We start from the raw sequence: 24,547 nt of genomic DNA, 5'->3' as shown, positions 1-24,547 counted from the left end.
TCTGTGCTTAGTCTGTGTATTTTCTTTCTAGTTATTTTGACATTCTCATATACTGTACATATTGATTAATGTCACCTTCTCTCTCCTTTCCATCCCTATGTCCCTTTCTCACATGAATTTTTTGTTTTGTTTTAACACACTGTGTTTAGAGCTGATGGCTTAGTTTACTTTCCATTTCTGTGATAAACCCCTTGACCACAAGCAACAGGAAGAGGTAAGGTTTTATTTCTTATTGCTTATGGTCCATCATGAAGGGAAATGAGGGCAAGAATTGAGGCAGGAACTGATGAAGAGACCATGGAAGCATGGTTAATCTCCATAGTTTACTATACAGCTGAGGACCATCTGCCAAGGGGTGACATTGCCCACATGGGCTGAGCCCTGTCACATCAATACTTAGTTAAGTAAACACCCCACAGACTACAGGTAGTCTTATGAAGGCAATTTCTCAATTGAGATTCTTTCTTCCCAGATGATTCTAACTTGTGTCAAGCTGATAGAAAACAAAGCAGCACACTGGGCTGTATGATCATGGTTTTGTATTATTCATTGGAACATGTTGATCTCATCAGTGCTGATCACAATGTTGGCCAACACTTGGAATCCATCAGTAGATCATAGTTCATCAGGATGGGGCAGGGCCACATAGGCCCCCTCCGTAATCCATGATTGACTTGACAGTAGGCTAATCTCAAGGAGGCCCAACTGCTGGAAGCCACTGCAAAAGAGATCATAATTGCATTGGTTATATCATGTCCACAAGATAACATTTTATAGTTTTACTCCGTATGTCCCAGCCCTTGCATTCTTCACATTTGCTCTTCTGTAATGTTGCCTGAATGTGAGAGGAGGTGGTATGAGTGTCCCCTTGAGGGTTGAGCACTCAACCATCACTTTTTTCTTAGTATCTTGAGCAACCATGAATGAGTCTTTTGCATTTTTCCGCCTTTTGTCTCAAAGAGAAGTTTCTTTGATTAAGACTGAGAGTTCAATGTCATCTTTGTGTAGAAAGGGAGTTCTGGGTCAACCAGAGCTGTTACACAAAGAAACCCTGTCCCCCCCCCAAAAAAAAGACAGAGTAATATTTATATGTGAATATAATTAGAAGTTTTTAGAAGGCAGCTTGGTATTATGTCAAATTAGCTAAACAACAGTATTAAGTTACACCTTGGGTATAAGACATTCCTAGTTATCCCTGGGTTCTTTAGCTGTGTTTATAGCATCAGGCATGAAATACTTTTCATGAAGTGGGCTTCAAAACTAATCAGAGAGTGCTTGGTTTCCACCAAAGCAATAGTGCCACTATTGCACCAGGGGCATTGCCTGGAAAGTTTGTATTGCAGTTCATAGGGTTCTCAGCCGGATAATACTATTGATGCCTTTTTATGTCTTACTAGCCTGCAGTGCACTCTTATACTATGAAAGCTGGCTAGCAGAGAGGACACTTCCAGCTCAGTTCCAGTTTGATTTCTTTGTATTGGCATTACATCTTTCTTTTGTCTTACTGCTATTTCTAGGACTTAGTACTATGTTGAATTGTAATACAGAGTGAACACCCTTGTTTTATTCCTTATTTTTAGCAAGAATATTTTGAGTTTTTCTCCATGTAGGATCATGTTGTTTACATTAGTCATATGTAATAGCTCATACTATGTTAAGATAGGTACTTCCCATGCCTAGTCTATCAAGGAGGAGTTTTTATTATAGGGATGTTGGATCAGAAGACTATTCTTTATCTATTGAGATGATTTCTCTTTGTTCACAGTTTTTTGTGTTTGTTTATTTCCTTTTGTTGTTTTATTTATTGAGATAGGGGGGGAATCTCTGTATCCTTTGCTGGCCAGTAACTTGTCTCTTTACCTGTACCTCTGCCTTCATAGTGTTGGGATTACAAATGTGTGTTTTCATGCCTGAGGTTTACACCCTGAATTAAATATTCTAGTCTATTTGCAAAGTTAACTAATTAATTCACTTATTTTTAGACATAATCCCATTATATAGCCCTTACTGTCCTACAATTTGCTATGTAGATCAGGTTGGATTGGAACTCTCAACGTTCTACCTACTTCTGCCTCTCAAGCACTGGGATATATGCTACCATGCTCAGCTGTAAAGCTGTTTTAAATAAATGTTTGTAACACTGACTTGATAAATCTCACTCTTTTTGAGTTTATATGATTTTTAAAAAGTTACGGTAGCCAGCAAAGTACAGTAAATAACAGGGTCTAGGGTATATAAGACCCCTCCATGGAAGTGACATTTAACTAATTGGTGACCTCAAAGTTAGATGCCCTCAAATGTATGAACCCTAGGCCACTAGTATTTATACTTTCACATTTATAGCATAAGCATTACTTATAATTAACTCTATAGATTTATTTCCATGGCATTGATTCGAAGCTGTCGTTGATACTTGTTTATTTGTCTTTTTGTTGCTCCTACCCCAAACCTCTTTCTGTTTCCTATTTCCTATTCTCTCTCTCTCTCTCTCTCTCTCTCTCTCTCTCTCTCTCTCTCTCTCTCTCTCTCTCTCTCTCTCTCTCTCTCTCTCTCTCTCTCTCTCTCTCTCTCTCTCTCTCTCTCTCTCTCTCTCTCTCTCTCTCTCTCTCTCTCTCTCTCTCTCTCTCTCTCTGTGTGTGTGTGTGTGAGTGTGTAGTGGGGATGTCTATTTATTCCTGCTCATGTTTGAGTCTTCAGTTTCTCTTTGACTTCCTCTTGATTTATACATATGGTGAACATTCTGTGAAATACTTCATGATCTCTTCCTTGCTGTTAGACACTGTATTAGGAGTCACTGATTTTCTCCTATCCATGAGAGAATGATCAACACAGGAATTCCCCTCCTGTTTCAACTCCAAAACTGACAAAACGATGAGAAACAAAATAATTCAGACAGTTGAAGAACAGTGGTCTCTGTTTGTTTTCTAACCTTGAATAGTTACTTCTCAAGTAAAGGGTTAGGGTAGTAAGTGTTGAAGAGAGTAAATTTTTGCCCGCCACTGGAAATGGAAACTTAAACAAATGAACTTGGTGTCACACTCACTCTCAAAATTATAGATAATACTTTCATAAAAGATTTAACTTAATTTATACAAACTTTTCTCATTTATTTATGCTACTTTGTGTCATGTTTTCCTAAAGTATTTTCTGAAGAATTCTCCTCCTTTAATATTTTTGAAATAATTTGAGATGTAATATATTTTTCTGCTTATTGAATAAGAAAAAATGCAATGTCTTAGTCTTTATCCTTATATACATGTGGCTTTAGAAATTTGGGAGAAGGAATATTTTGGTTTGCTGTGAGCCATTTGAAACTTGATCCTCAGATGCTGGTATTGTTTTGGCAGTTACAGGACCTTTTGGAAGTGAAGTCTGGGTTTTTAGGTTTTAGCCAGGTTATGCTTGTAACTGAGCTCTCTGCTTCCCATCTGCCCCCAACATGTCCCAGGTCATGCTGTATACTTCCTGCTCCAAGCACCATCGATGGAACCCCAACAGCTATTCTTTCTTTGTGATAGATTTTACCCTTAAACCACAAGCCAATACAATTCTGCTTTCCTTTAATTTTTTCCAGTATTCTGTTAAAATAACAATGAAAATTAATGCAATGAGTAATTTGAAAATTAATTGTCAATTAAGATATTTCAAGTATTCTTTAAAATGTATTGCCTTTATTGGGTGCCTTTTACAACAGAAACCTGAACAATATGCCTTTTCTTAGTTCTTAGAGTAGGTCTTGCTTCCTAACTTCATTTGTCAGTCCCAGGTCATCTTGTAAAATTCTGAACTTTTACTTGAGCAAAATATACTTAAGAGTAGCCTCTCTCTCTCTCTCTCTCTCTCTTTCTCCGTCTCTTTCTGTCTCTGTCTCACTATGTAATTCTGGCTGTCCTAGAACTCACTATGTGGACCACACTGACTTTGAACTTACAGAGATCTACCTGCCTCTGCCTCCCAGGTGCTGGAATTGTGCCCAGTTGAGAGCAGCTATTTTCTTAATCCAGTTCCATTTGCACAGCATACAATTGTATCTGTATGATTCTAAATGTTGTAGGCCATACAATTTATACATTTGGCAAAGCCACATATAGGAGAAGGAAATTTGGTTAAGCCCAAGGAGCTAAGTCTCAGCATTGATATACAGGAATATGATCAGAATTTATAGCCCTCCAATGCTGTCTTCATTAATCTCATTCAACTCTGAAGCATCAATTGGTTATGATGAGTTTTGACCTCATAATAAATACTCAAAGATAAAATAGTTTTTTAAAAGAAATCAATTTGTAAACTAAAATAATTTTCTGTTTATTAATAATCTTTTCCTTATGTAATCCTTAAGCAGAGAAAGGCCATTAGAAATTGAAGATTAGCCATTTAAATAGTTGATAGCACTCTATTTACACTGAAATATAAATAGTTCTTTGGGGGTGGTTTGCTAACTGCCACTATACCTGTATTGGCTAGACTTGGAAAATGAGAATTTGAAAAAAAATTTTTTTTGGTAGGCTCATGAAGCAACATTGGAAGCCAGAGCCAGTCCAGAGATGAGTGACCGAATACAGCACTTGGAGAGAGAGATTTCCAGGTACAAAGATGAATCCAGCAAGGCCCAGACAGAAGTTGACCGCCTCTTGGAAATCTTGAAAGAAGTGGAAAATGAGAAGAACGACAAAGATAAGAAAATAGCTGAGTTAGAGAGGTAAGAGAAGGGAAGTTAAGTGAGAATCACTGGGGCAGAAAAATTAAGGTATGGTTTTAAAATTTTTGATGAAATGGTGTTTTCATCTACCCCTGAATTAGGTTTTTCAGTGCTTTTTAGTACTTTATTATCTGCTTATTGTTCTAAGTCAGTGTACATTTTTTTGTTAGGGTCCCTAAAAGATGCCATAAAATGGAGATACAGTGAGCACCACTGACAAGAGAAAATATCATTGGATAGGGGCTATCTCTCCTAGATATTCAAGAGAGTATAAAGAGATCCTTGTTTTATCATTGCTCTGTATAACAAGTGAATGATCCTCAAGTATAAGAAGTTGATATCTTACTCTAGGCTTAGAGCTCTGTTGCTGAACTGATGGCTCTTCTGGGCTGTGGGTTTTTAGAATGTATAATTTAGAGTGCTGGAAAGCAAATGATTTGATTATATCAGTTCACAAATTAGGAGGGACATGATGGTGATAATAATGTATGAGACTCATAGGTGATTCCTATCAGGTTTGAATTTTGAAATCTTCACAGTGGGTTGTATTTGAACAGATCCTGCCTGATAGATAGTTGTCTTGGAATATGTTTTGTCTTTTATACTGAAGACCAAGTATATTGTCTATTATTACCATCTCCATTTAAATGGTCTAGTTAACTTAATGTTACAGGCACACATAAACCCCTTTTCTAGTAGAACTTCATATTCTTCTTGACACCTACAAAGATTAATAGTGACTGGATGAAGTCACTAATTTACATAGATCTCTAGAAACTTGATTTAGGAATATTTTTGTTTGTTTGTTTGTTTTTCAAAACAGGGTTTCTCTGTATTGTTTTGGAGCCTGACCTGGAACTCGCTCAGTAGACCAGGCTTGGTCTCGAACTCACAGAGATCCACCTGCCTTTGCCTCCCGAATGCTGAGATTAAAGGCATGCGCCACCACCGCCCTGCTGATTTAGGAATAATTTATTTTCATTTTCTTCAAAGCTAGGGAGTAGCAGACATCACCTTTAAATTGTTTACTAAGATTTAAATTTTGGGAGTTAATAGTAGGCTTGATATTTTCCTTTTAAGTTTCTCCTATTCTATATACTTGATTCCTTCAGTGAACCAAGAATGCAAATAATAGGGTCTCATTCTTGCCTGTATATCTCTTTAGTTTGTTATTAAGTCTCTGTATATTCTATAGTTCTTGATTATTTATGTATTTTTTATGTACATGAGTGTTTTGTCTACATGTATGTGTGTGCACCACATGCATGCCTGGTGCCTTTGGAGGTTACAAGAGGTTGTTGGATCCCCTGAAATCTGAGTTACAAATGATTTTGAGCCACCATGTGAGTGCTGGGAATCTAAGCTGGGTCTTCTGGAAGAGCAGCCATTGTTTTTAGCCACTGAGTCATCACTCCAGCCCCTTTGATAAGATTCTTTAAATCTAGATTTCAAAATTATCAGACCTTCCAAGAATGTAGATTGTGTGCATTTTCATTTATCTTGATCTTTGCATGTCTCCCCTTCCACAGCATGTTTGTGTGTATACACTTACTTTAATCTGTACTTTGGTGGATCAGTTCATCATTGAGGGAAGCCAGGGCAGGCACTCAAGCAGAAATCTGGAGGCAGAAACCAAAGCAGAGGTCATGGAGGAGCACTACTTACTGGCTCACTTTTGGGTGGTTCACCCAGTTTCCATTTGTGTACAATCCAGGACCACCTGTGTGGGGCTGGCCCTAGCCCATAGTGTGCTGAGTTCTCACATATCAATCATTAATCAAGAAAGTGCCCCCACAAACATGTCTACATGCAGAGCTGATGGAGGCAATTCTTCAGTCGACATTCTCTCTTTCCAGATAACTCTAGTTTGTGTCACATTAGAAAAAAATTACCAGCATAACTACATAACTGAATATTGTAACTGAAGTTGTATCCTCTACACTTGGCATGAATTTTCATATGGATTCATAATGAACAGACTTTTCTGATGTTTAATGCTGAGGGAAAAATGATAGAAATCAATTTTAGTAGAATTGGTTTTGCCTGTCCTTTTAGTCACTAAATACTCATGTGTTGCTAGTACCTTGGGCCATTGTCTCCTGTGCCGTGTGTCATATTTTGCTTTACAGCACTGTGTTAATTGAAATTAATTTTTTTCTACTATCTCCCCAGTTTATGTTCCAATATTGCTGCTCTTGGAGTTGATTCTGTTTTGTTTAGGAAATCATTTTATTTGTTTCTGGTAACTAAGTATGCATCGTGATTTGAGAGAAAGAGCAGGGGGCTGTGGGGAATGCTTTTCCTATGGAAAAAGACTAGCAAGAAGAAAGGTGGCCCCCTCTTTCTCTTGGATAGTCTCATGTTCATGCATGATGCATAGAACTACTCTGGCTACCTTGTCTCAGCTTAAAGTAAAACCAATATCCTGTGGTGACAGAGACAAGAAAAGCACAGAGAAAATTATAGTCTAGGTAGACCTCTATCTCTGCTCACAGCTGGCAAGAAAAAGAATGAGGATTAGAGCTAGAGGAACACTGCTTTTGCTCATGGCGCCTTGAATCTTTGTTGTTCACGTTTTTGTGCCTTTCATCATAAGACCAGGGAAGGGCTGGATCAGAAGATCACTTGACTGGTGACCTAGGCTTAGGTCTTGCCCTGCATCTCTATAGCATCTTCCAGATAGTCTAATCCTTTTATCTTACCAGTAGGAAAACAAGACAAAACTGGCAGGATCAAAGTCACTACTCAGCCCTCCTGGCTCATCAAGGTACAATTCTACATCTAATGGTTATGCATTTATTAGTGCTGTCTTCTCTAGAAAGATAGTGCTGTCCCTGAGAGAGAACATTATGTATGAACCTCTCAGAAGAACCAGTATAGATACTCTGAAACCCACATGAAATGAATTGAAAGTACTATATAATTTATTATTGCTTGCAAAAAGAGAGGAATTAGGAATGATTGGTAGGCCACAAGCTAGCTATCTTTTCTCTAGGAAAGTGCCAAGGCTCCTCTTGAATGACATGGAATCTAGAACATACACTATATTCTTGAGTCATTCACTTTCTAGAGTCTGTCCTGACACTGGAAGTTGAGGTAAGGACTCATTACTGCATAAAGATGCAGACTCTTACTTAATCTCAACTGACTGTTGTAGATATCACAAAATATACTATTTTAAAGAAACAAAATGAAATAAAACTAAGAAAAGAGAAAAAAAACTATAGAGAGACAGAACTTGGAACCCAAAGAGATTATTTCTGAAGTTCAGATTGATATTTATGTTGTAGTGTTTTAGCCAGATCCCTCCTCCAAATAAATAGAAACAAACTGAACAAATGTAAAGTGCGTGTGTCTTTTTATTGTTGTTTTTGTCTTGTTTAAGCATGGAAGTAGGACATGCTGATACATGCTTATAAACCCAGCACTGGCTGAGGCAAGAGGAGTGGGAGTGCCATGCCAGCTAGGCTACATAGAGAACATAGTATCAAAAGATCCTTAAACAAGCTGGGAGGGAGGGGGTGACGCAGGCCTTTAATTCCAGCACTCGGGAGGCAGAGGCAGGTGCATTTCTGTGAGTTCGAGACCAGCCTAGTCTACAAGAGCTAGTGCCAGGACAGCCTCCAAAGACACAGAGAAATCCTGTCTCAGGGAAAAAAGAAGAGACCCTTAAGCAAAACTACAAATGGCTAACCAGCAAACAAAACAGTAAACCAGACAATAACAAAAATTATAATTGAAATGGCTAGAAGTAGAAGCAATATGGGGCCATCCTATAATTGGGGCTTGTCTGTACTGAATCACTTTTGAATAATAAGCAATATCAGTACTGTTTTAATTACTTCTATCAGTTCCCAGGAAATGACTCAGTGGGTAAGTGTGAGGACCTGAGCTCAATCCACAGTAGGGGAAAAAAAAATCAGGTGTAGCCATATGTGCACATAGAACTCATCATTGTGGAGATGGAGACAGGAAGGTCACAGGGAATAGGGCTTGCTGCCCAGCCAGTGTAGCTAAAATAGTAACCCCAGATCCAATGAGAGGCCATGTACAAGGGAGTAAGACGAGTGATAGAGCAGGATGCCTGATGTCCTTCTCTGGTCTTGTGTACCAGCACACACATAAATAATATATCATATGATATATATATATATATATATATGTATATCCAAAAGCAGTCTCTTTATTTTTAGAATGTCCATATGTATCTCTCTGTGTGTAAATTTTTATTTTGATATGTTTTGCCTGCATGTATGTCTGGGCACTGCATGTACAGTGCCTACAGATGCCAGAAGACCTCCTGGAACTGGAGTTACAAATTGTTGTGATCCACCATGTTTGTGCTGGAAATTGAACCTAGTTCTTCTGGAAGAGCAGCCAATGCTCTTAACTTCTGAGCCACCTCTCAAGCAAGTTCACATAGATTTAATTCCTACATGTTTGTTTGTTTGTTTTAGTCTGGATATTGATTGAAAGAGACCCTTTCCTGAAGAAGATGCCTCTGACCTTATTCTGGGGCTAGGCAGCTTGTGAATTTGGGGATACACTTTTGCCTCTTTTTCTATTGATATTTATTGCCTTCTTCCTCTAGTGCAGTAGTTCTCAACCTGTGGATCTCAGCCTTTGGACGTCACATATCAGATATCCTGCATAATAGATACTTACCTTACAATTCATATTAGTAGCAAAATTACAGCAATGAAGTAGCAATGAAATGATTTTATGATTGGGGTCAACACAACATAAGGAACTTTATTAAAGGGTTGCAGCATTAGGAAGGTTGAGAACCCCTGCCCTAGTGTTTGCTTCTTCAGATCATCAACATTATCCATGCGCCATTACTTGGCCCACATTAAGAGCCCAGTATGATGAGGGAATGGGTTTGTCATTGTGAGCAAATCACCACAAGGCAACTTTGTATGGCATAATAACATATCCTCCCTTAAACCAAAGGGTGTATTAGCAAGGGAATATGTTTCATTCCAATGTCTCTTCTGACCATTTTCTTGCTTCTACTCTTTCCCTGCTCCTTTCACTCTGGTCCCCCGAAGTACACTCTGTAGGCCTGCTCTTTTAAGGAATATGAAAGCAGTGTTCACCCTGTAGAGCCAGCCTTGTCTGTTATGGAATATGACTTGAAAGTTGATGAGAAATCTTGTCCAACATGCCCTGCTCACCCTGCACCTTGGTGCTTTTCCCAGATGGTCTCTTTCAGGTTATGTACTCCTTACTAGCATTTAGCTTTCTGGATCTTTTGTGTCTGACCAGAGAGCAAGAATATACAACTGACCTTAGAAGGGTGTCCCCACATTCTTGCACAGTGCCATCACTTTTTTCCTGCTGCTCTCTTCAGCAGAATTCACAGTAAAAACAAGCTTTGCTTCTCAGCTACATTGCAAATGACTCGAGGGGAGAGCACAGTGGGGCGATGAGAGACCTAAGTGTAAAACTGGCTTCCCTTGCTGTCTGAAGGTGGTCTTTACTAGCCACCTATCTTCCTAGGCCTCAGGTAAAAGTGAGGATGTCACCTTATAGGTAACAACGTCAAGGAAATGAGTGTGTACTAATTTTGTGTACTAATGCCTGATAGTCAGTTGTTAGGCATGGTTTGTTTTGGTTATCTTTTCAGAATTAGATTATCCCAGCTTGGTCTTAGAACAGAAAAGGGAGAACAGCAAACTTTTATTGTTTTCAAATCAAAATCCAAAGAAGGTTAGCAAGAGGAGCCCTGCCCCAAATGAAATTTGGAAGAGTCCAAATTATCTGGTATGGGGTAGAAAAGACTTTAAAGTAAGGAAAAGTGTTGTTTCTCATAAATGTCAAGAAATCCTGACCTTGGAAACTGACCGGGCCATCAGCAAGTGATGGTAGATGCTATATACAAAGGAGCCTGTGCCTAGGAGGATGATTATGACAGAAAAAGCGCTGAGGGTATAGATGGACAGCTGCTTCTCGAAGGCTTCCCAGATGAGGCAGTGATAGGGGCCAGGGCAGTCATTAGTGCTACAATAAAAGCTGTTTTGGCTTATCATGGGCAGGTGTTTGAATGTGAGCATGCAAAAAGACACAGTCTGGATGCTGACCTGCAGGAGGAAGTGGAGCAGATTCAAATATAACAGTTCCCTTTCCTTGTGGAAGTTCTGGAAGGATGTCTTCTGGGAGGGGCTCTGCTTCCTGATTGCCTCCATGATACCCTTCTCCATTTCCTCAGTGTTGTCTGTTTCCTGCATGGACTTCTCCTGTACCTTGGTGTGCTTATGCCGAATCTGAGCCATGAAGAATTCCATGAGGAAGAACAAGGTTATGAAGATGAAGTAGAAGTAGCTCCACATTTCTGAAACGGGAATGGTAAACAGTTGTTCAAAGCACTCCATAATACAAGAGTAGGCGATATTTTCATGGCACTTGAAATCTTCAGATATGTGTTGCCATGGCAGCCGGACCACATATACCACCATGCTGTATACTGAGATTATTCCTAACCACAGTGTCCGCCCAGCATAGTAGCTAGATTGGTCACCTGCCAGTGAGTACAGCACAGGGATTGCTCCAATCATCAATGCAGACTCCATGTCTTCTGATTCTAGGACACTGAGGAAACTAGAGACCAGAGCTCTTGACAGCACCCTAGGAAGAGAAGCAAAGTTGGGGGTCAGAAAGTGAGAACGGGTTCTGAACAGTCTAACCATTTCCACGAAGCCCAATCCTTGCTCAAGTTTTAAATTAGTTGGCATCTCTCAGATTCTTGCCAGTTGAACTCCTTTCCACAAGCAGTCACTGCCTTCCCATAGTGTGGATTCTTATCTCTCCAGTTTACCCTAGGGCCCCTGACCACTAAGCATTCCTGCTGTGTAAAAATTACAAACATAATGTCTCATTTTCATGCTAGATTAAGGAGTGCTCGAGGCTATAAGGCCAGCATTTACAAGCTTGTATTATTCAGGATGGCGTATCAGCATAATGTGGCCTTACTTACATAAACATTTCTCATTGTGCCTGTCTATTCTAGTTTTATTATCAAAATCTTTATATTTTGTCCCTTTCCCAGGAAATTTCCCAAGATTTAAGAAAATACCACATTCTTGTCTTTCTAGCTGCTAAGCACACAGGACACATGTCTTATTTCACTCTGTTCTGTGTACAGCTCTTGAGGTACAGCTGCCCCCATAATTTTATAGTAATATTAGCAGTGGCAGTTCATGGACTGTAGGTACAGTGTGAGCTTTGTGTTAGTGGGTTAGGTGTACCATTTGTGCATTCGTGTTTTGGAAGATAATTTGTGTGTGTTTGTGTTTGTGTCTCTTTTTCTCTATCTTCCCTCCCCTCCTGTGGTGTATATGTTTGTGTATGTGGGCATGTGTGGTTGTGCACTTGTGTTTTACTGGGGTCAAACCCAGGACCTCACATGCTAGATAGTAATCTCCCTCAGCTCTTTATTTTTATTTTGAAATAAAACAAGATCTCATAGTATAGCCCTGGCTAGCCTTGAATTTGATGTTGTTCTGCCTCAGCCCCTAGAGTGCTAGAATATGCTTTGTCCTACTTTATCTTACACATACTCTTTTATATAATGGTGACCAATCATTTAAGCTTGCAATAGTTAATAGATGCTTTGAAGTTTTTATTATGGTAAAAAAATTCCTGGTATAAATTCTATTGTTGAGCCTGGAGGTGGTGGGACATGCCTTTAATCTCAGCTCTTGGGAGGCAGAGGCAGGTGGATCTTAGTGAGTTTGAGGCCAGCCTGGTTTACATGAGCAAGTTCCAGGACAGCCAGGGTGGTTCCACAGAGAAACCCTGTCTTGAGAAACTAAAAAATACATGACCATCAACTCTACTCATCTACCAAATGATTTTATATTCTCACACTGAAACTCTGTACCCAAAAATCATTGTCCTTCCTCTTTGAAGATTACCATGTTGCTTTGTAGTATTCAGATTTGTAGTTTTCCTTCCATTTAAGAGTCTGTATATGGGCACTGTGTGAGTGTTGCCGATTTTCAAGTTCAGCCTGCACTGGATCAGTTCATGCACAAGCAGCAGGAGAGGTAGCCTCCAGAGTGAACTCATGGGCACAGCACTGGCTGATGGGTCAGGCAAAGGGGAAAAGGAGTAGATGAGGACAAGGGAATATGAAGACTTCGGGTAAGCACTTGTGTACCAGGTTCTTTACTCTAAACTGACATTTATGGACTTGGTGTAATTATTCTTGTGTTTTAGTTAAGAATACTGGAATCCAGTTTTCTTTAAGGGGCTGGCCACTGGGAATTTGACCATTTGACTGTGATCCAGGGAGTATATGGACAGCACAAATTGGACTTAGTATATATTTCTTCTTCTTCTTCTTCTTCTTCTTCTTCTTCTTCTTCTTCTTCTTCTTCTTCTTCTTCTTCTTCTTCTTCTTCTTCTTCTTCTTCTTCTTCTTCTCCTCCTCCTCCTCCTCCTCCTCCTCCTCCTCCTCCTCCTCCTCCTCCCCCCTTTCTCATCCTCCTTCTCCCCCTCCTTTTGGAGGAAGGGGAGTCACAAAGATGAGGGGGTGGACCTGGGAGGATTGGGAAGTGAGTATGATCAGGGTGCATTATATGAGATTCTCAAATAATCAATACAAACATTATGTTGGATAAAACAACCAGAGACCTAATTCTGCTCAAAAGACTTACTTCTAAAGTGATTTATTGGTAGTTAGGTTGTTCTGCTGCTGGGTCACATCTCAGAGTTCCTTGTTGTAATGAGCATTCTTCTTGCCAGCCTGGTCCCAGAGCTGTGTCAACCCCAAATAACACACAGAGACTCTATTTGTTACAATGCTGTTGGCCAATGTCTAGGGCTTATCATTGGCTAGTTCTATCTTAAGTATTAACCCATGACTACTAATATATATTTCTATAATTCTTATCTTACCAAGAATGCCAAGCTCATTCGTCCTCCCGCTATCACATGGTGATCTACTTCTTGGCTACATTTCCCAGAATCCTCCTTGACTCCTAGTCCCACCTATCTTGCTTCTCTATTGGCCAACAGTGTTTTATTCATCAACCAATAAGACAATCCTATACACAGAAGGACTTCCCCATCATCTCCTCTTTTCTGTCTAAATAAAAGAAGGGTTTTAACTTTGACATAGTAAAATATATAATAAAACAGTTATCAAGTAAGAACTATAGTTACCACATTTCGTCCATTAATTTTTAGCAATATATAATAAAACAGTTATCAAGTAAGAACTATAGTTACCACATTTCGTCCATTAATTTTTAGCAAGATTTAAAGAAAATATTCTATCATCTTTCTGTGTGAGTCTAAAGTCTTATATGTAGCTTATCTTTTATCATAACTAAGGAAAACTATAATTGTAACTATCTGTCTTCAACTCCATCAAAGACCACAGAAGGATAATATATAAACACTAGAATTGACAGAGACATCTCACTACCTGGACAGTCATCCGCAGTTCCTCTGTAACGTTGGGGCATCCATCTTCAGCCTGTAGGACAGTGTGTCTGGCAGACTTCTCATCAAAGCAGGAAATTTTAAACTGCCTGCATTGGCACTTTGTCAGTCATTTTTTTGTGTGTGTGTCCTGTAGAATATCTGGCAGAATCTTCCGTGAAGCAGGAATCCTTTAGACTGTCCCATCAAGTTTAGCAGTCACTTTCCTGTGGGTTCTGCATGTCCAGTCTTTCAAACAGTAAAGACAAGAGCAGTGTCTTGCCCAAATGGCTAATCTTGCCATGTTGAAAGCAAACTCCATAACAAGTTTCTTCGATGCCTATCTTCCTCTTGGACGTAATTGGTGTGCTAGGAGAAGTTATGTCTCACTATCATGAAAAACCCTAAGCCATTTAAAATGCCATATATTCTGTAGGTCTTTGAAAGGTTTGAAGAATATCTATCCATCTCAACTACATCTCTGTATATCTAGAAAACCTGACTAACCTAACTATAAGTTTTTACTATTATAGGTAACTATCTATAATCTGTATTTAAATATACGTTACATTTTTAAATGAGTTATACAAACACAATATCTAAACAAGAAGAGAAATATATATCACAAAATTGATCTTAAATTTGTATCAATAAATGAAAATCCTTACCAATACAAATTATTCATTTTTATGCCATAATCTCCCTTTTACCTTTAAAAAGAGATTGGTTGTGATCATTAACCATTATAACCAATCCCATTTAAATGAAAACAAAAATTTATAAACAATATTTGGGAACTTGGGCGTTCATTGAAACTGCTTTTGGGGGTGATGTCCATACCATGGGGGTCATGACAAAACAGAGAAACCTGGCTAAGTCCTTGCTTTTTAGTCTGCACAGCTGTATCCTCTCAGCTGTTTTAGATGCTGGATTGCCTGGGACACTGTTTCAGGGGGTCTTGCGTCATCAAACCATAGAAGTTTGGAAGGAATCTATAGCGTTTCATTTTCTGTGGAAACACAAGCAAAAACTCTTTTCCCAAGTAACCTGTCCTTATACTTAAATTTAGAAGTCAAAGCATTTTAAAAATATATATGTTGGATTAATTCAGCAGCATTGATAATCAATTGTCTTTTAGCATTTGTTGCTCCTTCCACAGCAATTAAATAATTCAAAGACAGCACGATATCATACAGTATCCAGACCCTATTTGTATTCTTTTAATCTTTATGTGGCTTTTTTATTACTCTATTATTTTATTTTATTTATTTATTTTTTTCTCTGAGACAGGGTTTCTCTGTGATAATCTGCCTGCCTCTGCCTCTGGAGTGCTGGGTTTAAAGGTGCGCGCCACCATAGCCTAGCTTCTCTATTTCTTTTATCACTATATTGTTTTTTTTTTTCTCTCTCTCCAAGCCTACGTGTATTTTTAAACACACTGTAGACCTTTTAGAGGTTTTACTTCATCTGAATCTGACTTTACTGTAAATCTTTTTTTCTGGCCAAGTGTCTTTTATCTGCTAAACAACATTGTTAAAATTAAAGCGGCTGGCTTTCCAACATGGCAGGCATAAGTTTACCACAGATACTTGTCTCTAGTAAAACAAAGCCCACCTGAGAAAATGCTGCCACCAAGAACCCATGCTTGTCTCTGTTATTTTGTTTCTAAAATCCCTTTTAAGCTTTTGTTAGACTTAAGTGGAAATTCTTGCCACATGTTGAGGGCACCATTTTTTTACGGGATTCCTGCCTGGGTCCCTTTGCCACTTTAGCCTAATATTTCCACGATACCTTGTACTTGACTTTTTGCAGTAGTGCAGCTGTACTGTGAGCCTTTGACCCAGCCCACCAACTGCCACTCTGCCAACTGCTTTGGAATTTCTCAAGGGCTACCCTTTTGGCTGTGGCACCTGATAGTCTTCATGGGCTCTACCAATCAGCAGAATGCAGGGAAATCTACAGATTAGCCTCCTTGATTCAGACAGAGCCTGCTGTCAAGATTTGATCAGGGTTCTGATGCCATTTCTGTCTATATCTGCTCTTTTTATTCAGTCTGTGCCTGTGTTTTCAATAGTGTGAACTTGGGAAGCTCACCAAACATGAACCCCTTTCCTTTCTCTTTTGTTTTTTCATTCTTCAATCTCCAAATTGTGTGTTCATGTGTATGCATGTCCACAAAGTGTACATTTTAGTATGATTTACATTCACATGTTTGGGAAGCAGAGGTCAACTTTATGTATCATTCCTCAGGCACCAGCCACCTTACTTTCTGCCAACAAGGTCACTTACTTGACCTAGAATTCAATGATTAGGCTAGGTTGACTGGCCAGTGTGTCCTAGGGATGGGTCTGTCACTACTACCATAATGCTGGAATAACAAACGTGTTAATATGCTTGGCTTTTTTTAAAATGTGAGTTCTGAGAATTGAACTCAGTTTTCCATTCTTGCACAACAAGCATTTTGCTGAGTTATCTCCTATCCTAGCATCCGTTTCTACATTCTCTTTATCACCTGCTTTAAAACTTAAAGCACAGAAATTATTAGTCAATACCCTTGTTTACTTTCCAAATCTGCAAGTCTGTTTTTATTGATTCTTGTCCCTTCTTCTTGGTCACAATGGTAGAAAGACTCTGTGCCTTACCTTTGGACAGTCACTCTCTCTAATGAACTCCAGACTGGCTCAGCGACCTTGTCGGTTAGTCACCATTCCCATGAACCTCCAGTTTCTGCTCACCTACGAGAACACTCCCCTAATTAGCATGGAAGCCATCTCTTGCATACTGTAACCCTCACTTTCTACTGTACTTTCAGTGAAGCTCCTTGAAAGAATTAGCTTTTGTCTTAGTGTTCTATTGCTGTGAAGAGACACCATGATTACAGCAACTTTTATAAAGGAATACTTTTAATTCCGAATGGCTTACAGTTCAGAGGTTTTAGTTTAGTGTTATCACGGCAGGAAATGTTCACCTGCAGGTAGACATGGTGCTGGAGAAGTAGCTGAGAGTTCTACATCTGAGTCTGCAAGCAGCAGGAAGAGAGAGTGACACACTGAGCCTGGCTTGAGCTTCTGAATCCTCAAAGCCCACCCCAGTGATACACTTCCTCCAACAAGGGTACACCCACTCCAGACCACGCCTCCAATAATGCCACTATGTGGGCTGTTTTCATCCAAACCACCACAACTGTTTATGCAATTTGTCTCCACCTCCTTACCTCTAATTCACTTTTAGTCTCTTCACCTTTTTGAGCAGAACCCTCATCTCAGTTACAAGAATGATATACTTGCTTCAGTCATACAATGAGATGCCTGGTTATATTTTTGTTTCTATTTTAAAAATTTGTCTTGTCTGAAATTTCAGGCCTTCATACTTACTTAGATTTCAAATAATTTCACTAGATGAGATGCATAGCATATATATTTTCCTTTTTCAAATCTTTAATTTTATTGTTTGATACCATAGATCATAACTGTTGGCTGCTGAAACCTCCTATAGTTCTAAACAGATGCTTGGCTCAATTTGTGTTTAATTAAAAAAGCAGTTTCAAAAGAATGATTATGTACATTGTACTCCAAAATGTGGAAATATTGTATATCTCATTGTGTGTTTCCTGAGAGTGTGAATGGAGGTACAAAGCCAAGTGGAGAAATACAGCATTGTTTAACTATACCTGCATGTTTTCAAAGAGTAGAGGAGGATGGATGTGGTCATGGCATGCTTTCGATCTCAGCACACGGGAGATGCTGGGAGGAGAATGGTCTGTTTACAGAAATGAAACGGCCAAAAGGAAAGGAAAGATCTGCACGTAGTCCGTAGTTCACCTGTACATGGCTGGTTTTTCACCTGGTCCTGCTTGCTTTAACTTCTTTCTGAATAAGCAGCTTATTTCTGTCTTTAGGATCAGTTTCATTCTCTCATTTAATAGGAGAGCAAATCACATGGATTTACAGACTTATACCTTCTATCACTTTCTGTTGTCATTTGCTAATCATCTTCCCAAATTCAGCATCTTAAAATTTGTTATGGTTCTTTGTTTTTTTTTATTTTTTTCCCTTAAAATTGTGAAGAATCAATGTAATTAGTATCAATTAAAGCATAATTCAATATGCAGATGTTTAGCCTTAAAATGTGCTCATCAAGAGGTATATGTATGCAAAATTTTAAATATTTGCTTATTAATTAAAAAATATTGATGTATGTGTGCCTTCATGCAAGTGCTGCTGGAAACCAGAGGGCTTTAGATCCCTTGTAAATGAAGTAGTTACAGGAGGTTGTGAGTCACCTGATTTTGGTATTGGGAACCAAACCCAGGATTTCTCCAAGAGCAGCAAATGTTTTTAACTACTTAGCCATCTTTCTAATGCCATGAATGGGTGTATTTTATGCTCATGTGAAATAATGATTCGTGATAAATACAATAGGTAAAAATAGGATTTTATTTGTTCATTGTTAGCAGGAATATGTTCAGATTTTTTCCCCATGTCCCTTAGAAAGCCTGACATGTTTAGATATTAATATTACTGATCCTAATTATTTGACTTTTTCTATCATAACCAACAATAGTGAAAGGTCATTAAGAACTGTTATCTATCTATCTATAGATTGACCAGTCTTTGCCTTTAAACATTGTATTTAACACTGTCTGATATATGGTAAAGGCCTATGGATTCCTACTAATTCCTAAAATATATCTTAGTGTCAGTTATGCCTAAATGAGGTAGACATTTTTTAAAAAGATTTATTTATTTATTTATTATGTATACAACATTTTGCCTCCATGCCAGAAGAGGGCACAGGATCTCATTATAAATGGTTGTGAGCCACCATGTGGTTGCTGGGAATTGAACTCAGAACCTCTGGAAGAGCAGCCAGTGCTCTTAACCTCTGAATCATCTCTCCAGCCTGAGGTGGACATTTTTATTCTTTAGACATTAGGCATCTTGCCTAATGCTCTCTGATAACTTTTTGGGTTCTTTTTATTTTGAGACATATATTCTCTGTACAACACTGGCTGTACTAGAACTTACTTTGTAGACCAGGCTGGCCTCAAACTCAAAGAGATCTACCTGCCTTTGCCTCCCAAGTGCTGGGATCAAAGGTATGTGCCACCAGCCCCCAGGCTGGTGAGTTTATTTTCTCCTGATTTGGGGAAAGCCTGCTACCCAGTAATTTGCCTGTCTCTGTCTCCAAACAGTAGAGTGACAGATGTGTGTCAGCATTCGCAGCATTTACATGAGTGCTAGGGGTCCACACTCAGACCCTCATGCTTGTGCAGCAAGCACCTATCTCCTTTATTTGAGTCTGGGTCTCTGTAGCCCCATAGGCTTCGGACTCCTAATCTTCCTGCCTCAGAATTACAGGTGTGTACTACTGGCTTGTTTCTCTGTTTAGATCTCATTTCTTTCTTTCTTTCTTTTTTTCATAATGGATATAAGTATTATCCTTGTTTTTAAAATCCCATATAACTTTTAAGCTTTGTCTCTAAGTGTATATTGAATTAGACTTGTACAGTAAAGCCCAATTTAAAAAAAATTAAACAATTTGAGATGTTGCTGGCACATGAAATAATTTTCTTTTTCGTTAAGGTTTTCCACCTTTTGGTCCCAGCTTGAGGATACAGTTGCTATAGCAGGGAGCAAGGGGAGTGAGAGGGTTGGTCACATTGCATTGGCATTCAGGAAACGAATAGAAATAAATATTGATGCTTTACTTTCCATTTTAAAAACTTTTTTTTATGTTTTCCTCCTTATTCAGTCTCCAACTCTAGTCTGTGGGTAGAGTTTTCGGCTAAACCACTCTGAGAATGTCCTCACAAACATGGCTGTAAATTCGATCACATTGACAATAAAGATTAACTACCACATGTCTACCTCCTCATTAGTTTACTACTTAAAATTGCCTTTCCTGTTCTTCAAAGACCTATAATACAAGTTACCTTTACTTTATACCAATGACCAAAAATCTCAGTAGTTCCAATATTGCTCAGAAGCCATTTGTCCAAGGGGCAAGGTTGCTCAGTGGGCAAAGGAATTTGCTGCAAAGCCTGGCAACCTGAGTTTGAGCCCCAAGATATTATGGTAGAAGGAGACACCCAGCCCCTGCCAGTTGTCCTCCTGTCTCCACATGTGCTGTGGCATGCACATATGCACACACAGACATACACAGATATATAGCTTTTAATGAATCAACATGAAGTAACTCCTAACTGTAAAGCCCCTTGAACACAGTATATAGAGATGGACCAAAGTAACACCAAATGTTGTTTGCTGACTTGTGATGGAATCATTTGGACTCCAACAGCCTTGAGTAGCCCCACCCTTCAGCTGTGTTACTAAAGTCTCTCCCTCAGTTCAACTGTCCTCTTTGCCTATAGTTTCCCCTCAGTTGAAGTTTCACAGTTCTGGCATGTTCACATTCTGGAGTCTCCATTCCAACTCACTTCCTGCCTTTGTAGCTTCAGGCTTTGGCCCTTTAAGGTTCCTTTGCAGGCAGTTTAACCCTGTTATGTACTCCAGTGTCAGTGTTCTGGCATCTTAGGGTAAGCCTCTTCAACACCATATTTGATTATTATTTTTTTAACATTTTTTAAAATTTAAGTTAGAAACAAGCTTGCTTCACATGCTAATCCCAGCTTCCTCTCCCTCCCCTCCTCCCCTGCCCCCCTTCAAGCCTCCTCCAACCCCCCACCCAATCTCCACTCCACTCTCCAAGGAGGGTGAGGCCCTTCATGGGAAATCTCCAAAGTCTGTCATATGATCTGGGGCAGGGCCTATGCCCTCTCCCATGTGTCCAGGCTGAGATAGCATCCCTCCACTTGGAATGGGCTCCCAAAGTCCATCTGGATGCCAGGAATAAATGCTGATCTATTGCCTGAGACCCAAAAGAATACTGAGGCCTCCTCACTGACACTCACATTCAGGGGGTCTGGATCAGTCCCATACTGGCCTCCCAACTATCAGTCTGAGGTTCATGAGCTCCTCCTTGTTTAGGTCAGCTGTTTCTGTGGGTTTCACCAGCATGGTCTTGACCCCTTTGCTCATCACTCCTCCCTCTCTGCAACTGGGTTCCAGGAGTTCAGTTCAGTGTTTAGCTGTGGTGTCTGCCTCTGCTTCCTTCAGCCAAGGGATGAAGGCTCTAGGATGCCATACAAGGAAGTTGTCAATCACATTATCTGGGTAGGGCATTTAAGATAGCCTCTCCACTTTTGGTTAGATTGCCAGTTGGTGTCATCCTTGTAGGTAGGTCTCTGGACATCTCACTATCAGATGTGTCAGATCTTTCTTCAAACCTATAATGGCGCCTTCTATTATGGTACCTCTCATCCTGCTCTTCTCTATTCTTCCCCTGACTCAACCTTCCTGCTCCTCCATGTCCAACTCTCCCCTCGTCTTCACCCCTTCTGTTTCTCCCATCTTCTCCCCGCTGCCAAACCCTCCCCCCCTGCTCCTAATTTACTCAGGAGATTCTGTACCATTTCCCTTCTCTGGGGCTACCATGCATATCTCTTTTAGGTTTCTCACTGTTTCCCACATTCTCTGGCTATGGGATTGTAGGCTGGCACTCCTTTATTTCATGCCTAAAATCCATATATGAGTGAGTACATACCATGCTTGTCTTTTTGTGACTGGGCTACCTCACTCAAGATGGTTTCTTCTAGTGCCATCCATTTGCCTGCGAATTTCAAGATTCCATCGTTTTTTTTTCTGCTGAATAGTACTCCATTGTGTAAATGTACCACATTTTCTCTATCCACTCTTCAGTTGAGGGGCATCTAGATTGCTTCCAGGTTCTGGCTATTACAAATAGTGCTGCTATGAACATAGTAGATGTATGTATGTTCATCTTTTGAGTATATGTCTAAGAATGGAATTGCTGGATCTTGTGGTAGACTGATTCCCATTTTCCTGAGGAATCTCCATACTGATTTCCAAAGTGGGTGCATGAGTTGTCACTCCCACCAGCAGTGGAGGAGTGTTCCCCTCTCTCCACATCCTCTCCAGCATAAATTGTTGGTGGTTTTGATTTTAGCCATTCTGACAGGAGTAAGATGGTATCTCAGAGATGGCTAAGGATGTTGAACACTTTCTCAAGTGTCCTTCAGACATTTTAGAGTCTTTTATTGAAAATTCTCTATTTAATTTTGTACCCCACTTTTTTCTTTTAAAACATGAATGTTTCAAATGTCAATCCCAGCTCCATCTCCCACCTCTCCTCCCTTGTCGCTCCAACAGTCCCTCCACCAGTCCCCCCCACCCCCAGCCCACTCCCCACATTATTCCCCAGGGAGGGTGAGCCCTTCCTTGGGGGGGAATCTCCAGAGTCTGTCGTTTCATCCAGGGCAGGACCTAGGCCCTTCCCCATGTGTGCAGACTGAGAGAGCATCCCTCCATGTGCAATGGGCTCCCAAAGTCCATCTGGATGCCAGGAATAAATGCTGATCTATTGCCCGAGGCCCCAAAGAATGCCGAGGCCTCCTCACGGACACTACATTCATGGAGTCTGGGTCAGTCCCCTGTTGGCCTCTTAGCCATCAGTCTGGGGTTCAAGAGCTCCTCCTTGTCCAGTCAGCTGTCTTTGTGGGTTTCACCAGCATGGTCTTGACCCCTGTGCTCATCACTCCTTCATCTCTGTCACTGGGTTCCAGGGGGTCAGTTCAGTGTTTAGCTGTGAGTATCTGTGTCTGCTTCCATCAGTCACGGATGAAGGTTCTAAGATCTACAAGTATAACACTAACTAGAAAACTAAGTAATAGTGGAGAGACTACATTAATAGTCCCTATCTGATGATAAGGTTGATGACTACCTTATATGTATGTTGCCCACTTTTTAATTGGATCCTTTGGTGTTTTGGAGACTTGCTTCTTGAGTTCTTTTGGAGATCAGCCCTCTGTCAGATGTGGGGCTAGTGAACATTTTTTCCCATTCTATGGGGTGCCTTTTTGTCTTTTTAACTGTGTCCTTTGCCTTACAGAGCTTCTCAGTTTCAGGAGGTCCCAATTAATAATTGTCAATCTCAGTGTCTGTGCCACTGGTGTTATGTTCAGGACGCAGTACCATTTTGTTCAAGAATACCTCCCAATTTCTCTTCTAAGAGGTTCAGTGTGGCTGATTTATGTTGAGGTCTTTGATCCATTTGGACTTAAGTTTTGTGCATGGCATTAGACATGGATCTATCTTCAGTCGTCTACATGCCAATATCAAGTTATGCCAGCACCATTCGTTGAAGATGCTTTCTTTTTTCCATTGTACAATTTTAGCTTCTTTGTCAAAAATCAAGTGTTTGTAGGTGTGTGGGTTAATATCAGGATTTTCAATTCAATTCCATTGGTCTACCTGTTTATTTTGTGCTAATACCAGGCTGTTTTCAGGCGCTATATTAGAGCTTGAAGTCAGGGATGGTGATGCCTCCGGAAGTTACTTTATTGGATAGGGTTGTTTTGGTTGTCCTGTATCTTTTGTTTTCCCATATAAAATTGAGGATTGTTCTTTCAAGGTCTGTGAAGAATTGTGGCAGTATTTTGATGGGGATTGCATTGAATTTATAGATTGCTTTTGGGAAGATTGCCATTTTTACTATGTTGATCCTACCAATCTAAGAGCATAGATCTTTCCATTTTCTGGTATCTTCTTTAATTTCCTTCTTTAAAGACTCAAAGTTCTTGCTATACAGGTCTTTCATTTATTTGGTTAGCATTATTCCCAGATATTTTATATTGTTTGTTGCTATTGTAAAGGGTGATGTTTCTCTGATTTCTTTCTCAGCCCATTTATTGTTTGTATATAATAGGGCTGTTGATTTTTTTTTTTTGAGTTAATCTTGTATTCTGTCACTTTGCTGAAGGTGTTTATGAGCTGTAGGAGTTCCCGTGTAGAGTTTTTCAGGTCACTTACATAAACTATCATATCATCTGCAAATAGTGAAAGTTTGACTTCTTCCTTTCCAATTTGTATCCCCTTGATCTCCTTTTGTCGTATTGCTCTAGATAGAACTTCAAACCTTGCACTGTTTGAAATTGCTTCTTGTAATTTTTGTTTTTTCATTTGCAGTTTGTTTATATGGTGAATTACATTTGATAGATTTTCGTATGTTGAACCATCCCTTTGCATCCCTGGAATGAAGCCTATTTGATCATGGTATATGAGTTTTCTGATGTTTCCTTGGATTTGATTTGCTAATACTTTATTAAGTATTTTTGCGTCAATGTTCATGAGGAATATTGGTCTGTAGTTCTCTTTCTTAGTTGTGTCTTTGTGTGGCTTGGGTACCAAGGTAATTGTAGCCTTGTAAAAAGAGTTTGGCAATGAACCTCATGCTTCTATTGTGTAGAACACTTTGAGGAGTGTTGGAATTATTTCTTCTTTAAATTACTGGTAGAATTCTGCACTGAGGCCATCTGGACCCGGGCTTCTTTTGGTTGGG

At 39.6% G+C, this 24,547-nt stretch overlaps 2 protein-coding genes across 15 annotated transcripts in view; one reads left to right on the top strand and one right to left on the bottom strand.

Annotated features, from left to right (window-relative positions):
- Erc1 (ELKS/RAB6-interacting/CAST family member 1) overlaps positions 1-24,547 on the top strand; it is a 294,181-nt gene that overhangs the window by 88,303 nt on the left and 181,331 nt on the right. For all 11 annotated transcript variants that reach the window (XM_040739043.1, XM_040739041.1, XM_040739040.1 and 8 more), the window contains one exon: positions 4,506-4,699. In XM_040739043.1, coding sequence (XP_040594977.1) covers positions 4,506-4,699 — 194 coding nt within the window. The remainder of the gene's footprint in view (positions 1-4,505; positions 4,700-24,547) is intronic.
- LOC121137128 lies at positions 523-16,022 on the bottom strand. 4 transcript variants are annotated; one of them, XM_040739051.1, is made up of 5 exons: positions 15,743-15,908; positions 11,220-11,326; positions 10,783-11,033; positions 6,252-6,318; positions 523-718 (listed from the first exon to the last, which is right to left on the bottom strand). In XM_040739051.1, the coding sequence occupies exons 1-4, from the start codon at positions 15,769-15,771 to the stop codon at positions 6,307-6,309; spliced, it is 399 nt and encodes a 132-aa protein (XP_040594985.1). In that variant the 5' UTR covers positions 15,772-15,908; the 3' UTR covers positions 523-718; positions 6,252-6,306. The 4 variants fall into 4 exon arrangements, with proteins under 4 accessions (XP_040594985.1, XP_040594983.1, XP_040594984.1 ...); XM_040739049.1 differs by lacking the exons at positions 523-718; positions 6,252-6,318; positions 15,743-15,908 and adding exons at positions 13,360-13,460; positions 15,920-16,019 and having other exon boundaries at positions 10,352-11,033; XM_040739050.1 differs by lacking the exons at positions 523-718; positions 6,252-6,318; positions 15,743-15,908 and adding an exon at positions 15,920-16,022 and having other exon boundaries at positions 10,352-11,033.

The sequence above is a fragment of the Mesocricetus auratus genome, unplaced genomic scaffold (assembly GCF_017639785.1).
Source record: "Mesocricetus auratus isolate SY011 unplaced genomic scaffold, BCM_Maur_2.0 Super-Scaffold_100676, whole genome shotgun sequence".
NCBI lineage: Eukaryota > Metazoa > Chordata > Mammalia > Rodentia > Cricetidae > Mesocricetus > Mesocricetus auratus.
This window is presented reverse-complemented; position numbering and strand designations above follow the sequence as displayed.